We start from the raw sequence: 16,690 nt of genomic DNA on the forward strand, positions 1-16,690 counted from the left end.
AGTGGGTGTAGCCCAGAAATAACCGATTGTAACCTGCATGTGGGTGGAAAGAATGAATGAGTGTGTCCTTTAATAGACAAAAATGAAACCTGATAACATTCTGTCCGTCTGCACGGCTTTAACTTCTCGTGTGCGGTGTGCAATACTTATGCAGAAATCGGGATAGTCTGGCTGTGTGTAAAGTGTCGTTCCTGCTCAGTAACCCACATGTTTTGTGGTTTGCACAGTAATGCAATTACACTGAACTTCAGGTTGGAAATTTTGCATCCCTGTTTCAGTTTTCTTTGCTCAAAATTAGGGTTAATAGCAGCCTGAAATTCAGGACAGGGGATCCTTCTCAGTTGCTGGCAAATTGTTAGCTTGCTTCACTTGGCAAGAAGCTAGTACCAGGTATTTTCTAGAAGGAAAAGATTTTCACTGTGAGAGGTAGAAAAGAGCTGCCATTGCAGTGCAGTGAGGACGTTTTACACCTTGAACCAGTGGTTGCAACTGATGACCCATTTTGGTTTGCTGTAAGTTGGCCTCAGTTGAGACAGGATGAAATTATCTGTACACTTTCTGTTCAGGACTACTCCTTGGGGAACACAAGAACAGCTGTTCTGACTGGTTATTTATACCAGCCTGATGGCTTCAATCTTCCGCAATGTCACCAACACCTGAATTCTCTGATTTCTTCCGGCACACGCGCAGTTATGTTATTGCCTAACTCCCTCAGGAGCTGTTTTTCTTTCTTTTTACTTTGTCTTTTTTAATAACGAAGTAACGGGTTTAAGTCAAGTGAAATTGCTTTTCTTTTCTCCCTGTCGCTGAGCATAGAGAAACAACAGAAGGAAGCTTTGTCTGCCTCGTGTGTGTTTCAACCTGTCTGGTGGTGACCTTTTGGGTTGCGTCTGCCAAGTAATGCCTGGCCAGAAGGGTTTAGTTCCAATCACAGCTCTTTTCTGTGAGACAGAAGCTTTGCTAGTTCCATGAGGAAGACATGGTATCTGCAACGGGAAAGCTGTGGATGTGGGATGTGAGAGGGTGTAAACCATGCGCTTTGCGCTTGCTTTGCTCTGGAAGACGTTGGCTATAACTAGTGGAGAAACTACTTATTTCATTATCGTGAAGGGCTGAATAAAAGCGGGTGTTGCCTGGCTCAAGGCAAATTTTAAATTCTATCTACAAAATGTTCCCACTGGAAAAAAAAAAAAAATCTGGAAACGCTTCAGAAAGGAGCTCTTGCACCGATGGATTTGTGCTAGACACTGTTAAGCCCTGGGTTTTTTTTGTTTTGTTTTGTTTTTTCTGGCACTGCCTCCAACGCCTCTTGAGAATGTGCAGAGTAGGCAGTAAAATGAATGCAACACTCTTTAAAAGAGGTTGCATAAATCATCAGAAAGGAGAAGAGCTTCTCATGTACCAACAGCAACGCTCCGCTGCATCCTATTCAGCAGAGAAGTGAGCTCAAGCTCTTTATTTGTGCCACTTGGCCTGGATTAGCATCAAGTCACTTTTGGTATCAAGTGGAATTACGAGGAAAATAATTTCTCTCCAAGGGTGTTGAGGTTCAACTTCTTTTCACTTACATGCGTTTTCTAGGTTCTCTGCTGTCTCAGTGCCATGGTCGCCTTGCAGTCCCTTGACAACTAACTGAGGCCATGATCTTAGGATGATACATGAGCTCAGCCATGGTTAGGCATATGGGGTGGGTCTCTCCAGGTGAACAAACTTGCTGTTCTTCAAAAACTTCCTGTTCTGTTTTGGTTCCTTCAGTTATAGCACTAAATGATTTTTGAGAAATCTTCCAGTCTTTAGCCTCCCAAACAGAATTTCTCATCAGAGCTTTGCTGTGTTGGGAGAAGATGCTGCAACTGTCAGAAGCATTAGAGAGCTGCTTTCCAGTTGGGGCAAACCACAGGATAAAGCCTTAGAGCAGCCCAGGACAGACAGAGTTTGCAAGTTGTGATCTGGCCGCAAGCTACTGAGAAGGAAGTGCAGTGAAATGTAGGGGTGAACGTATTTCTTATAAACAGACTGGCTCCTGGGGGAGAGTCCCAACTCTAAGGAAGAGCCTATGAGAGGCTTTCCAGGTTTAGATTAGCTGCTTGCAATTACCTTGTGCAAGGAGCAAATAGAGCAGGATGAGATTTAAGATGATTGGGGGTTTATTTCTGTAAAGTTTCTAGCATAAGGAGCAAAATTGGCAAGAAATGACTGTTCAGGAAGTCTCAAATAAGACATGAGAAAGCATCAGTTCTTTGCCAATGCCAAGGTAAACCCAAATCCTCTTTGGGAACTTGAATCTAAACTTGATGATTTTTGTTTGAAATTACTGACCATTGTTATGTCTTCTACGCACAAGCAAGCAACAAAAACACAGGATATGTGTGGGTTTGCTTTGTTTTGTTTTAATCTGTGCTAGGTTTGAGTGATTTGGGAGTTGATCCAAGAACACTCAATGATATCTTGTATTTTTGTAAATCCCCTGCCACTGCTGTTTCACCTGGAGTCTTAACAGTCCAACCAAAGGAGCAGTGTTTTAACCAGGATGTGTGTGTGCTAGCATCTAAAATAGATGGCTCGAGGTGTGATGTATTTCTGGGCTTGTGCTCAGCCATCCGCTCTGTTTGGAAGTGGACCCAAGTGGCAAGGCTGAGCATGCTTGAAAATTAATACATTGATTGGAGCCCGGCAGCCTGTTGGGATTGAGTCCAGAGTTTGGATCCGGATTAAACTTCCCCCCAAGGACTTTGGGAAGTGGTATACAAGGGGACCTGGTGAAACCTGAGCTGAGTCCAACTTCCTCAAGATGGCAAGAAGATGAATGTGTTTACCAAGGGCAAAAGAGTGGGAGGAAACGCCCAGTTTAGGGAGGGAAGGGGAAATATTTTATGGTGGGGTAGTGTCTGGGAATGAAAGGGATGGATTGTGTCTCGTCAGATATGAATCTTTCAGTTTTAATCCACATCTAGGAACTAAATAAAAAGAACCTTGCTGACTTCTGGAAGAGGGGAGGAGGTGCAGCGCTGGGCTTTTTGGCTGTGCTGCTGAGGCAGAAATCCCTGTGCTGCAGAGCTGCAGTCCAGCTGCGTAAGGGATCTGATGCACGGGGCTGGTGTGCGATGCCTCAGGAGCGGAGGTGAACAGAACAATAGGAATAGGCGGACGCGCCCTCTCAGCCTGTAGCTTTACGGGACTTAAGCATGCTGCCAACAAAAGTGTCAAGTCAGCAAGCAGACCTCTCCGCTGCATGGGAAATGACTTAAAGTATTTTGTCATTTTGCTTGAGTTTTAAAATTTTTTAGGTAATGTGACATCTTGGTTATGCATCACAAATAATTTTTGGGGGTGTGATTGCTCAAAGGAAAGAATAAAATTCCGACTGCTGTGTAAAATTTGGATTCTACAAATTTTTAACTTGTGTGTCTGAGATCCTCAATAGCCTCTGCAAGCCTTTACTGTGATTTCTCACTGCTGCAGTTTGTTTACTCTGCATTTTATCCATAGTATAAGAATTGATTCCCTGAGGAGCACTGGTGGTGATTGACTAGAGATGGGTAGATGGTGAATTTCCCTTCACCCTCTTTCAGCAGCAGATAAGCGTGCAAAAAGTTCTTAGGAGCTAATAAGGAAGCTAGAACATACACTGGCTAGGTGTGATCTAATATTTTGCAAACAGGAAGCTACTACTTCATTATTAAGGTGGGAAAACTGTTGAGATGAGCCTTTGTCAGTCCACTGTGCTGTGTGTCTGAAAGGAACTGTGAACGTGCAAGTTGGAGGGGTAGGGAGTTAAAAGTGGTATTGGATGGAAGTTAGTAGGTATGTTGTTGCTCTAAAATCTGGAAGAACCCCTTTCTGTCTTTGGCTACCAACATCGCATGCAGTCAGGGTAACCGTGGGGGCAAATGACTAGAAATGCCTTGCACTAGGCTTAGCGAACTTGCTTGTTGCAAGAAGCAATCAGTAAAATTATGGAAGCTGAGCAGAAAATGTTCCTGTCTTTCTGCTAATGTGAGTGATTCCATATCGAACAACAAATCTATTGACCTCTCAGTCTGGATAGTGAAAAGCCTGTCCAGCTGAGCACCTCAAATGTAGATTTCTGAAGCTGTGCCTTGGATTAAATGGCCATGGTACCGTGCATCTTAATGTTTGCCGAAGTCAGCAGTATTGGACAGGGAGGGAACTACTGAGAAGCGGATTGGTTGTGGTGCTAGACATTGGAGGGCTCTTACTAGGGAGCCCCATGGAGATTCTGGGTGTGCAGAATATGTGGTATGTGATTTAAACGCTGCCCTTGCATGCATGTTGTGTCTGTATACCCACACCCCTCCCCTCTCTCAAAGACCAGCTCTTGGGTTTGGTGTATGCACAGTCTGGCATCTTTGGAAAACAGCATATAGAAATCCTGCTCGTTTCAAGAGTAGGTTGCAGCTGTGCTTCTGCCATGTACTGCAGAAGGAGAGTGGTTACGGTGGTCCCTCAGCTTTGTGCATGCTGCTGGACTGAATCCCAACAGATCCTTGGGTGCAGAGGATGCCAGCTTGGTGCAGGTCAGGAGCTGCTTTAATATATAAAATAAAATGTTGGGAGGCAAAGCCCTGCCTCCTTTTGTTCTCTACAGTCAGGGCATAATCGGGATTTGGCAGCCTCTTGACTTCCCACTCAATGTTGAAAGCTTCTCAGTTGATGGTGCTGCTTGGGTCTGCTGTTTGGGGTCTTAGGCTTTTGAGAATGTCACCCAAGAGTTTTCTCACCTGATTTGGACAGAAGAAATGACCAAATACAATAGAAAATCCAGTAGATCTTCCTTTTAATTTATAGGGACTCTCGTGCTGCAGCACAACCCTTTCCCTTTGCTTGCTCTAACTTGTTTTAATTTGCCCTTTGCCCTCCTATAACTCTTCTTATGAATTCTTATATTCTGTAGTTGCACCGTGCTTCAAAGAGTGGGTGTGGGGGGTTTATGTGTGTGGCTTTTTTCTTTTTTCTTTTTGTGTGTGTGTAACTGCTTGACTTATTTAACTTGCAGATGATCAGAATTTCTTGTTCTAACTAAAATGCTACCTAACTGGAGTATTCTACCTTGGTATTTGAAAGCTGGCGTACTCTGGTTTTATTGAGCATAATGACGAATTTGGGAGCTAACTTCAACTCCTGGTGCTATTCTGACCCTGTTTATTCAACGGCCTTGTGCCCTGTGGCCATACTTTGGTGGTCACAGTGTCTGCAGCCTTTCACTGTGGATGACAGACAGATATCCTGTCCAGCCTAATGCCGCCCTCACAACGCAATAAAATGCTGCATGTCTGAAATGACTGATAACCATCGATGGTTACCGTCCAGTAAAGAGTTCAAGGAACAAGGCAGCTTTAATCAACTACTGGAGTTTTCTTCTCCAGTCCCTGCTTCTCCTCCCCACCTCCCCCTTTGTATTTTAACTGGTTCCTCTTACACTTAAAGTGGTGGTGGGGGGGTGGGGATGTTATCCAACTTTTCAACACTGCTGTACAAACTCGGCACATAGGATTTCTGGACACATTGCCAAGCTGTGATACTACAGCTCTTCTTAGCCACTGAAATCAGGAAAAAATGCCTTGCTGAATCCTTGCAGTCTTTTTCTGTTTTTCCTGATGTAGGTCTTTGTCTTCAGTTATGTTTACATCTCTTAGGAGTGTGAGGGGGTGCCTTTCCAAATTGTCTGTGCTTTATGGCTCTTCAGATCTGTGTTGACATTGTGTTGTCCAGCTGGTAATAGGAGAACATAGGAAGCTCTTGGTCTCCGTTTCAGTTTTAGGAAGCTGAGTGTTTGGGTTATTAATCAATTTGCTTTAAGATCATGGAGTTCTGATGTCCCATGATTACCATGTCTCAGAGAGATGACACTGTATTTTTTTTTTCCCCCCTCCTCCTCTCTTTGTTTATATGTTTTCTAATTTCATGTTAAATAAATCACCGTGCACAAGCTCAGAGTAGAGAAATGACTGTCTGTGTGCAGAGGGGTGGATCTTGGTCTTTTTCCTGTTTTTTAAACTGTCTGAATTTTCAAAATAACTAAGCATAGCCTAGATGACCTAATGGAACCCTCCACAAAATAGTTGGACTTTCAGAAATGAAGTTGTTTTCTACACTAGGAAAACTTTTTTCAAGAACCCAGTTCAGAATCTTTTTTTTTTTTTATTAAAAGCCTAAAATACAGCTGTAGGGAAGTCGGTGATATTGTTTTTATATGCATTGAAAAATACTTCAGAAATACTTACAGAATGTAGGATGTCCAGACTTAATATTTGTGTGAAGTGGGATGCACTGTCATTCTGATAATCCTCGAATTAGACAAGCTCTTTTACGTGAACCTGTGGCAGGGGGAAGGAGTCAAAAATTCCTGCTTTGGGCTGTGCTTGTTTTAAAAGGCACCCTGCTTCTGGCTGAAAAATACTTCTTGCTGAGTTAAAGTAAATGAATTAACCGAGGGGCAAAACTTAAGTTTAACTAAAAAGGAAAACAATTACAGCTGGGGGGAATAACACAACTCCAAAGCTTACAAGCCTTTATGGGTGGACAGAAACTTGCCCTCACATTGCTTTTCATTAATTCATCTTATTCTCCAAGCCTACAAATACCTGCATACGTGGACTTTTACTTGGACAAGAAGTTCTGCTGAGTTCCAACAGAACTGTGTCTGAGTGGACACACGTGGGCTGCAGACTTACTGGGTATGACTCTTAAATTTGTGCCACTGGTGTTAACCTAGAGGGTGTAGATGTGGCATGACACGCAGACTGGAATAGTGAAAGCCAGGGAAAATCATCCAGACTTTCCTCCCTCCCCCCGTACACAAACCATGGTGTTTTTCAAGTGTGATGGTGTGGTGTTTGCGAATTACTGGCGTGCACCGATTTCTCCTGTTCAGCATAGGTGGTGTGTTGCCCGCTAAACTGGCTGCAGCCAAAGGGCCGATGGGCACCTGCTGAGGGGAAGGGAAGCTGTGTTAATTAGGCAGAGCAGGCAATTTTTTAAGCTTGCCTATCTCAACTTTAAACATGGTGGCATGATTTCAGCTGGTCACTTGCATTTAGGTTTTTTGAGTTTTTTTGTTTGTTTCAGGTTTGTCTTTTCTTGCCTTTTTTTTTCTTTTCTTTTCTTTCTTTCCAGATGGATGAAATGGAGTCTGTTTTCTTTAGGGCGTGCTTTTTGTGTTTAGGTGGTGTTGGAAGCTGTCCAGGTGACCTTCTGGGGTTATCTTAATATTTCACATGAAATACCTGTGCAGGACTAGATTATATATAGTCCAAGATTATAGTGTATATATAAAGGGGGCAAACCTCCTGTAAAAAAAAAAGTTTATAAGTAGAATATTTTTTTTCTGTATTATTCTTGAATTTAGTTTCTTAAAATTGCTGTGGTCATGCTTATTGCACAGCCCAAGAGATCCCCTTCTAAATAATACAGGAGACAGTATGCAGCAATGTTTGTTCTCCCTGCCTGCAGGTGGGATTGAGCTGAGACATTAAACACTTGGCTATGCTGCAGCGGGTCTGATAGCCAGGACAGGAGTTATTGACTCCAGGGCCACTCCTAGTCCAATGCACTCCGTCACGCTGGGAACCTGTAATGCTGCTGGGATGTGAAATAGTCTCCTCTTTTCCTGGAAAAAGCAATGACTCAACAATAAGATTACTCAAAGCAGATTGATTTGTTTTAGTGCTAAAAGCCATGACACGTTGTAATTAGAGCTTTGGAGCTATAGTGTCTGGGAACCTATCTTGGTAATTGTTGATATCTTTGGTTGAACCAAAGTTATTTGCTCCCTCGCTCTTCACATTGAGTATATGGTGTCCATTATCACTCTATCTGTGGGCTTCCGAGTGTTTGATGTATTTAGCTGTACAGTAGCTCTGGGGAAAAAACCTCTTCAAAATAGACTTACGGGATTTGTTTCCACCCTAGAAATGGAACTGCGGGGAGTGCGGAGGCTGTGAGACCTGCTGCCGGCACCCCGGCTCTCCACAGGGATCTGGGCCTGAGCTGGTATTGAATTGACTGTATATGTCTTCCCCTCATGGCTTGGAGGGGACCAGAGCAATGGTCTGAGCTTGTTCCTCCTGAAAGGAGTGCAGTCCAGATGTATGTGAGCTGGGTGGAAAGTCTGACGCATAAAGAAGTTTTTCAGTCTCTCCTTTTTTGATGAGAAAAGAGGCTAGAGATGCAAACCAAATCACACTTTTCATTGAGATGAGTGAGTTAGATATCTCCTTCAGCTTCAGCCCTGATCTTAGCTGAGGGGCATAGGTGGAGCCCTTTATTTCTTGGCACTTCTTTGTAATGGCACAAGCAGTGCGCCTACATCGGGTATTGTATCAGCTGCCTTCTGAGCAACTGGCAAAGCTGCACAGTCTTGCAGTCAGCAATATCTTGATTAATAATTATGGTAGAAGCACTTCTGTTGAGCTTAAGTGCTTTATCTCTACCTACTAAAATCCTTTGCTAGTAAGGTTTGAAAAACTAGGTTGATTTAAATCTTTCTTGATACATTTGAGGTTGTCTCTCTTTTGATTTGGATAGGCATTGAGCACTCTGGAAAACATTCATCCTGCTGCCCTTAAGAGAGCTGTTCTCTAGCTGGAATCTGAATCCTGACCTGGTCCAGCACAGAAATATCACTGTAAGCTGGTTCCTACCAGTCCTGCAACTGTTAGCCCTGGTGCATCAGTTGTGGTGCAGTTAAGGACAAAGCACAGAATTAGCAGAGTGCCTTGCAAAATCTTATTGCTCACAGCCATGATAGTTTGCTGTATTAGTTTCATCATCTCATATCTTTGGAGAATAAGCACCAGCGGTGGTGTTTTGCAAAGCTTTTTGAGTAGCTGGACAATGCTCTTTAGCTGCATGGATCCAGCAGTGAAAATTAAAGCTTTGTCAGTATGTGTGCATGACATAGATGCATGTTCTTTTGGAGATACAGAGAAGGGTTTTGATGGGGTGGAGACATCTAGGTGTTCTACACCTGAAGTTGTTAACTTTTCCTCTATTTTCTCAAGTGGAGAAACTCTCAAAACTTTCTCTGAAAGGTTGATAACTGGGTAGTTAATAGCTGGAGCTGTGTATTTTAGGGGCTTTTGGTGTGGAAGTCCCCTTGAGAACTTTTCTTCACTTGTGTTACTTCCCCAGTATGAAGGCACAAGGGGTCTCTTTGCAGATCTATCTCATAACCTTATCAGTTAACATGATGGGCTTACAAGTGGGTTGTGGCTGAAGAGCCGAGGGTGGGTTCTTGTTGCAGGGCAGGGCATGAAGGGCCACGGTTTGGGTGGGTTGGGGAATCTTCCCTGGCACGTCGGCTTTGCTGTGCGCGGTGGAGCATTTGCATTGCCCTCTTGTGGCAAGTGCCCTGGAGCCGCTGGGGTCAGGAGGCTTTCTGCCTTACGATGTCCATGGTGTTGCTTAGGAAAATCTGTCCTCCTGACAGTGGAACCATGATTAACCAATTCTGCAGTTTTCAGTCTGATTTTTTAATTCGGCTGCCTCTCCAGTGAAACCGTGGCTCTCCTAATCTAGAAGTGTGCTAACATTGAAAACCTGAAAATGAAGCTGATGGGACGTAGGAAACGAAACCGATAGTGCAAGATACACTATTGAAAAGGTGTTCCAAAATACATAGTCTAAGATCTAATTGTAGTGCTCTCATTATTTGCAGTTAAACTTGCCTGAAGGTTTTTGTAATGCCTCAGCAATATTAATAGTTTCAGAAACTTGATGGAGGGAATAAAATAGAGAACAAAAGCACTGAAAATTAGATAATCCGTTCTTTCAGTTTTGTATGCATTTCTCCTCTTTACACCAAACAGTGTTTCCCTTCTGCCAGGAATTGGTGGTGGGATTAGATCCTGCAGTTTTTTAAAACAAACCCGCAGCAAAACACAAGCATGTGCTAAAATCTGGGCTACCAGTCTGGCAAGAATTGATTTCTGAATTAAACGCTGTCATCTTTTGGTCTGTAACTGGTGAAGGGAGGCTGTGTGTGTGCCGACACGTGCCCTGCAGACCCCTCCTGGGGGGCGATGCCTTGCAGATGGGCCGCAGCCCCCTCCTCTTTGTTCTCGCCATCCGCAGCGTGGCTGGCGCGAAGGGGTTTTATTGTGGCGGCGGGTGAATTCCTGCGTGCGCCTTCCCTGGGCCTGCTGCCCCTCTAATTGTTGTGTTGTCAGAAGGCGTGTGCCTCCAAAAGCCTTATCTGATTCCTCCAAAAGCCTTGCAAGCAATTCAGATGTTGACCCCTTGAGCGCAAACAACTCTCCGCCTGCCTTGGGGCATAGCTTCGAGACGAGGTTTGGTGCTCGTGTGTGCAAACCCGGCGGCTGGCTTTGTCATCAGGGATGGAGCACCTGCCTGGGGAGGGGAGCAAGGGGCCAGGGAAGGTGAAAGGCTGGTGGGACTCGGAGGGGGAGAAGGGGAGTCCAACAGCTGCTTGTGTCAGCGCAGGGATAAGTGCAAGGAGATTAATAGTTATTTAAAGAGCAAATGGGGACATGGCATTTGGCTGTGGCATGCGAATGTATAAATGTGGTGGAATGGCTGCTCCGCTGCTAACATTTAGACAGATGGTCCCTGGACTGAAAGGAATGAAAAGGATCTTTGATTCTCTTAAGGATATCTTAAATTTTAATGGGGCTTTTTTTTTTTTTTTTTTTTAAATTGACTTCCAGGCAGCACCTTCAGCATTTCCAGGCTGTGCTGTCTTGTTAACGCTGACTGCCCGCTTGGCCGTCTTTCCCCATCATCTTGAGTAGCCTGGAATTAGAGGGAGTAGTTTTTAAGAGAAAGCTGAAACGCTATTGTTTTGCTGTCTGTATGTCTGAGTTGGTTTAGGAGACTGTTTTCATCACAGCTGTCTTTTCATCATTCTGCTGGTTAGGGAGTGTGTCTGATGCTAATCTCTATGAGAAATGAAACAACTGAGTGATACTTCTACAGTTTTGAGAAGTCCTCAGGTCTTATTAGGGTATGCTGGGGCAGGAGGGCAGGGAGTTTTGCTTTTTTATTAAATACAAAATTACTGAGCAGGAAAAAGACTGTTCCTGGTGCAGTACACCAGCATTCTGGCTCTTCCCCGTACAGAATTAGCCTCGAGGGAAAACATGTACCAAATGTCTGTTAAATAGGTCTTGGTTGGCTGAATAGCCCACAGGAGACGAGATGTTAACTGTCATCTGCATTGCCAAAGCCATGATCTCCTTTTGGAGAAGAACAGCTAGTCTGGATGGCTTTCTCAGTCTCCTGTGTTAACTATTTAGCATGTTTTGACTCAAGTCGCAGGTACTTGCTTGCCCATCTAACAGTGGCGCTGGGCATCTATAATATCCCCGCTGTTATAGATGGGGAAACTGAGGCAGGGAGGGCAAATGACTAACCTGAGGCAACACAGAGTGTCACTGGTTCACCCAGGATTAGGACTCAATATGTAATTGCTTTTATTACTCTGCTGCCTGAAGGCCTCAGACAAAACGGAGGCCCATTAAGCAGAGTGCTTTTTACATAGCGAGGAGCAATCCTTGCCCTGCAGACCTTGCTGCCTGAAGTAGGCTGAGGGTGGAGGGGGAGGAGAGGTGGCTTGCCCAAAGACACAGCGTGTCGCTGGCAGAGCAAGGGAGGGAACCAGCTCTCCCTCCTCTCTGCAGACCATCCCAGCTCCCAAAATGAAGTCCCCTGTGCTGTTTCCTGACAGACCTTCTCCTTCCCGCCATGGTTCATGCTGATCCACCTCTGGAAAGTCTGATGTACCTTGCTGAAGACCCCACAGCACCAGGCTCACCTTGGGCTTTTAATTAAAAGCCCATAAAAAACCAGCCTCTTCCAGTGAAACAGAGGCAGAAGCCTAAGGAAAAGCTTTATTTGGTGGCTCAAATTTCTCTTCCTTCTCTTCTGGAAGGACAGCTGAGAGCATGAATTGTTTGGGTGTAGGAACAGCACTTTATCCTTGCAAAGGGACCAGCCTGTTTTCCTCCATGGCTGAAATGACTGGAGAAACTGGGTGTTAAATGGCTTGTTCAGGGTCCCTGGGAAGCTCGGCAGGTAGCTTGTGCCATTGCCTTTCAGGTCTTTGGAAGAGTGATGATGTACTTGAAACTTCATTAGGACTGGTGGGATTCCCAGTAAGGGGAAAGCTTTTTGTTATGGATCTTGGTGGTGGTGCTCTGACTCGGGGAGTCTTTGTCGCTTGGCTGATAATATAGAGTTGCGTTTGAAAAAGAAGCAGCTCTTGGAAAGAAGAGGGAAGTCTGGAGCAGACTGGCTGAAGTACTGAGAGATACGTGAGCTTGATGGCTCTGGGTGGGATTGAAGATGTAGGATGTGGAGGGTCATGAGGTGCTTGGACCCTTAAACAAGGGGAAGAGCCTGAGCCCCTTCTGCCATGTCAGCTGCTAACTGCAGAACCAGGCATGTGTATTGCTGTTGGGAATGGGTGCCACAAACCTTTTGGGTGCTGCTCTCCCTAAGCTGGGCAAAAGCAATGCCTTTTGGACGTATGCAGGGATGAGACTACCTGTACCTGGCTGAACCCCGTGTGCTGTTCACCTGCTGCCCTGTCTCTGTGGCCAACACTGGGTCCTTTGGAGGAATAAAAGATTGGGGTAGCTGTGTAACTCTCTCTCCCCCAGAATACCTGCCCAGCTTCCAACTGTTTGTGGTTCAGAATTTTAAAACTGGATATGCTGCCTTGGTGGATTTTTCTCTAGCAGAAATTGCCTAATGCCTTTTTGAACATACGTAGGCTCTTAGTATCTGCAGCATTTTGTGGCAGAAAATCCATGTGGGCTTTGTGAAAAACGACTCTGTGTGTGTTCAGACCAAAATCCTACTCAAGGTGTTCTCTTGTCCCCCACCTCCTAGCTTAAGAGAGCATGAAAATTCATTTTCCATTTGCTTTTTTTCCATATTGTTTAGGAATTTGTCCCCTCTTGTCGTACTGCTTTCCGCCTCTTTCCTCACTGTCTCTTTTTTTTCCAGGCTGAAAAGTTGTCATCTGCTGCTGTGTTACAGGAAGGCATTGAAAGACTCTTCATTCTTGTCATCTTTCTCTGACTTTTTTTTTTTTTTTTGTTTTTCCCCCCCATCTCTTTGAGATGGGGGAAACAGGGCTGAAGAAAAAATTTAGGGCATTAGGCATGTGACTTTTCTGCTAACCTCTCTCTGATCTAACCTTTGCCTTTTTGTACTCCATTCTCTAGCCTTCATTTTACATGTCTTCAATTGTCATTTGTACCTGGAGGCTAGTTTCAGGGCACAATCACATCTGATCATTTAAGTGCTACGCACTGTACAACTCCTGCTGCTTAAGTATGTGGGGAAGCCTTCCCTGCTGTGAGCTACCACGCTGCTTGACGAGACCTTTAATTCCTCTCTACTACTGCCTACGACCAGTCACTGGGAACCGAGTGCATGCTGCAGCCTGGTTAAGTGCTATGAACCCTTTCTGCAGTGAGTCACACTTCAGTGCAGTTACTACCCGAGTTAGAGGTCCTAAATGTCACCATGCATAGCAGGATCGGATCCACAAGAGGAGCAGTCTTTGCATAGAGTGCAAGACCATCAGAGATGATGTATCCTTGTACAAGCTAGAGCCAGTTGCACTGTGAAGAACCTGGTGGTTATAGCAGTCTCCTCAAAAGGGTCTTGGCCTGGGTGTTGCTAGACATAGGGAGCCTGTCTCCTCATGATGGCTTGCTGCCCTGAGCATCACCTCCTTGTTACGTGCAAGCTCTTTTCCCAGCTCAGCAGTTGATCTGCTGTGTGGCTGTGAGAAGCTTTACTACTTTCTGTTTCAGTCACCGATGTAAAATGAGGTATACCCTTTGCAAATCTCCCTCCTCTTGGTGTGACACGTGTTCGATGGTGCTGAGACTGTGCTGTGCATCCTCCATCATGAAGGCCGTGCCATGGCTAACCAACCTAAGCTGGGCAAAAGCAATGCCTTTTGGACGTATGCAGGGATGAGACTACCTGTACCTGGCTGAACCCCGTGTGCTGTTCACCTGCTGCCCTGTCTCTGTGGCCAACACTGGGTCCTTTGGAGGAATAAAAGATTGGGGTAGCTGTGTAACTCTCTCTCCCCCAGAATACCTGCCCAGCTTCCAACTGTTTGTGGTTCAGAATTTTAAAACTGGATATGCTGCCTTGGTGGATTTTTCTCTAGCAGAAATTGCCTAATGCCTTTTTGAACATACGTAGGCTCTTAGTATCTGCAGCATTTTGTGGCAGAAAATCCATGTGGGCTTTGTGAAAAACGACTCTGTGTGTGTTCAGACCAAAATCCTACTCAAGGTGTTCTCTTGTCCCCCACCTCCTAGCTTAAGAGAGCATGAAAATTCATTTTCCATTTGCTTTTTTTCCATATTGTTTAGGAATTTGTCCCCTCTTGTCATACTGCTTTCCGCCTCTTTCCTCACTGTCTCTTTTTTTTTCCAGGCTGAAAAGTTGTCATCTGCTGCTGTGTTACAGGAAGGCATTGAAAGACTCTTCATTCTTGTCATCTTTCTCTGACTTTTTTTTTTTTTTTGGTTTTTCCCTCCCATCTCTTTGAGATGGGGGAAACAGGGCTGAAGAAAAAATTTAGGGCATTAGGCATGTGACTTTTCTGCTAACCTCTCTCTGATCTAACCTTTGCCTTTTTGTACTCCATTCTCTAGCCTTCATTTTACATGTCTTCAATTGTCATTTGTACCTGGAGGCTAGTTTCAGGGCACAATCACATCTGATCATTTAAGTGCTACGCACTGTACAACTCCTGCTGCTTAAGTATGTGGGGAAGCCTTCCCTGCTGTGAGCTACCACGCTGCTTGACGAGACCTTTAATTCCTCTCTACTACTGCCTACGACCAGTCACTGGGAACCGAGTGCATGCTGCAGCCTGGTTAAGTGCTATGAACCCTTTCTGCAGTGAGTCACACTTCAGTGCAGTTACTACCCGAGTTAGAGGTCCTAAATGTCACCATGCATAGCAGGATCGGATCCACAAGAGGAGCAGTCTTTGCATAGAGTGCAAGACCATCAGAGATGATGTATCCTTGTACAAGCTAGAGCCAGTTGCACTGTGAAGAACCTGGTGGTTATAGCAGTCTCCTCAAAAGGGTCTTGGCCTGGGTGTTGCTAGACATAGGGAGCCTGTCTCCTCATGATGGCTTGCTGCCCTGAGCATCACCTCCTTGTTACGTGCAAGCTCTTTTCCCAGCTCAGCAGTTGATCTGCTGTGTGGCTGTGAGAAGCTTTACTACTTTCTGTTTCAGTCACCAATGTAAAATGAGGTATACCCTTTGCAAATCTCCCTCCTCTTGGTGTGACACGTGTTCGATGGTGCTGAGACTGTGCTGTGCATCCTCCATCATGAAGGCCGTGCCATGGCTAGCCAGCCTGTGCTAACATTGCTTCTGTAACACTCTTGTGCATCTCTTTGCCTCTAGCCACAGTATACGAACTTGGGGCTCCTGAACAGCATGGACCAGCAGATCCAGAATGGCTCTTCCTCCACCAGCCCCTACAACACGGAGCACGCGCAGAACAGCGTCACAGCCCCCTCGCCTTACGCCCAGCCCAGCTCGACTTTTGATGCCCTCTCACCCTCCCCAGCCATCCCTTCCAACACAGACTACCCAGGACCTCACAGCTTTGATGTATCATTTCAACAGTCCAGCACAGCAAAGTCAGCAACGTGGACGGTAAGGACACAGCAGCACTTTGCTCCTTCTCTTGCTTTGGTCCTGATGCTACTAGTGACATTATTCATGCAATACACATCCAGATTGTGCAAGAATGGAGTGACCCGTGTCCTCTTCAGTGCATGATGTCACACAGAAGGGAGAGATTTATCTTGGCCACTCTGGGAGGGTGTGGTGGGAATTTAGCCCGCAATAGTATCACTAAATCCTAGGTGAATAAAATGCCTTGCAAAAAGACAGTCACCTAAAGACCTTATGTGATGGAATGTTAGCTCTCCATCTGGGTCTAGCAGGTGTGCTGGAGTAAAACATGGGGTTGGGCATAAGCATGGCTTCAGCACTTCCCTTCACCTCCTCCAGCTTCCATGGGTTTGCTTAAGGTTTGGCATGTGCAGCTGTGCCAGCAGGATGGAGGTGGTGGGCCCCACTCCGACCCGTGGAGCGCAGGGCTTTCTCTTTCTCAGTGTCCTTCCCCTCTCATAGCTGGTGTGGGAGCCCTGGTGTCACCAGCTCAGGTCAGCCACAGCATTTCATTTATTTGTGTGTGTGTGTGTATATATATATATATATACACACTAGCTCTTGCTGTCGGACTAGCCCCGTTCTCATAAAAAAAAAAAAAAAAGCAGAGCCTGAAACTTGAAGCCCAGCTCTTCATTTTTGGTGGAGCTGGCTTGATTGTTTGAGCTCTAGCAACCTTGTAGCCCAGGACGCAGCACTGCTGGAGGTGTTTGTCCTGTTGTGGTTTAGGGCTCTAGGCTAGAGGTGTTTGCAGTTGAGAATATTGCTGTCCTTAAAGATGTTCAATATTTGCGTTCCTCTCCTCCAGGAGCTTGGAGTAGGCACAGTGAATAACGCCCTATCTCATGCTACCTGAATAAAAGCAGGGACTCAATTTTGTTTAAAGCAAGAAAGATTCACTTTTTACCAAAAGCTAAGAACATTAAAATAGTGTGGGCTTTTTTCTTTTTTAATCTGAGGAAAAACTTCTGTCT

The 16,690-nt window shown here is 45.2% G+C and overlaps 1 protein-coding gene across 1 annotated transcript in view; it reads left to right on the forward strand.

The window, feature by feature from the left end:
* Positions 1-16,690, forward strand: part of TP63 (tumor protein p63) — an 87,724-nt gene that overhangs the window by 20,619 nt on the left and 50,415 nt on the right. Inside the window, exon 3 of the mRNA XM_035891216.1 lies at positions 15,441-15,695. Within this exon, the coding sequence (XP_035747109.1) occupies positions 15,441-15,695 (255 nt within the window). The remainder of the gene's footprint in view (positions 1-15,440; positions 15,696-16,690) is intronic.

Source organism: Egretta garzetta, unplaced genomic scaffold (assembly GCF_000687185.1).
Source record: "Egretta garzetta isolate BGI_Z169 unplaced genomic scaffold, ASM68718v1 scaffold333, whole genome shotgun sequence".
NCBI lineage: Eukaryota > Metazoa > Chordata > Aves > Pelecaniformes > Ardeidae > Egretta > Egretta garzetta.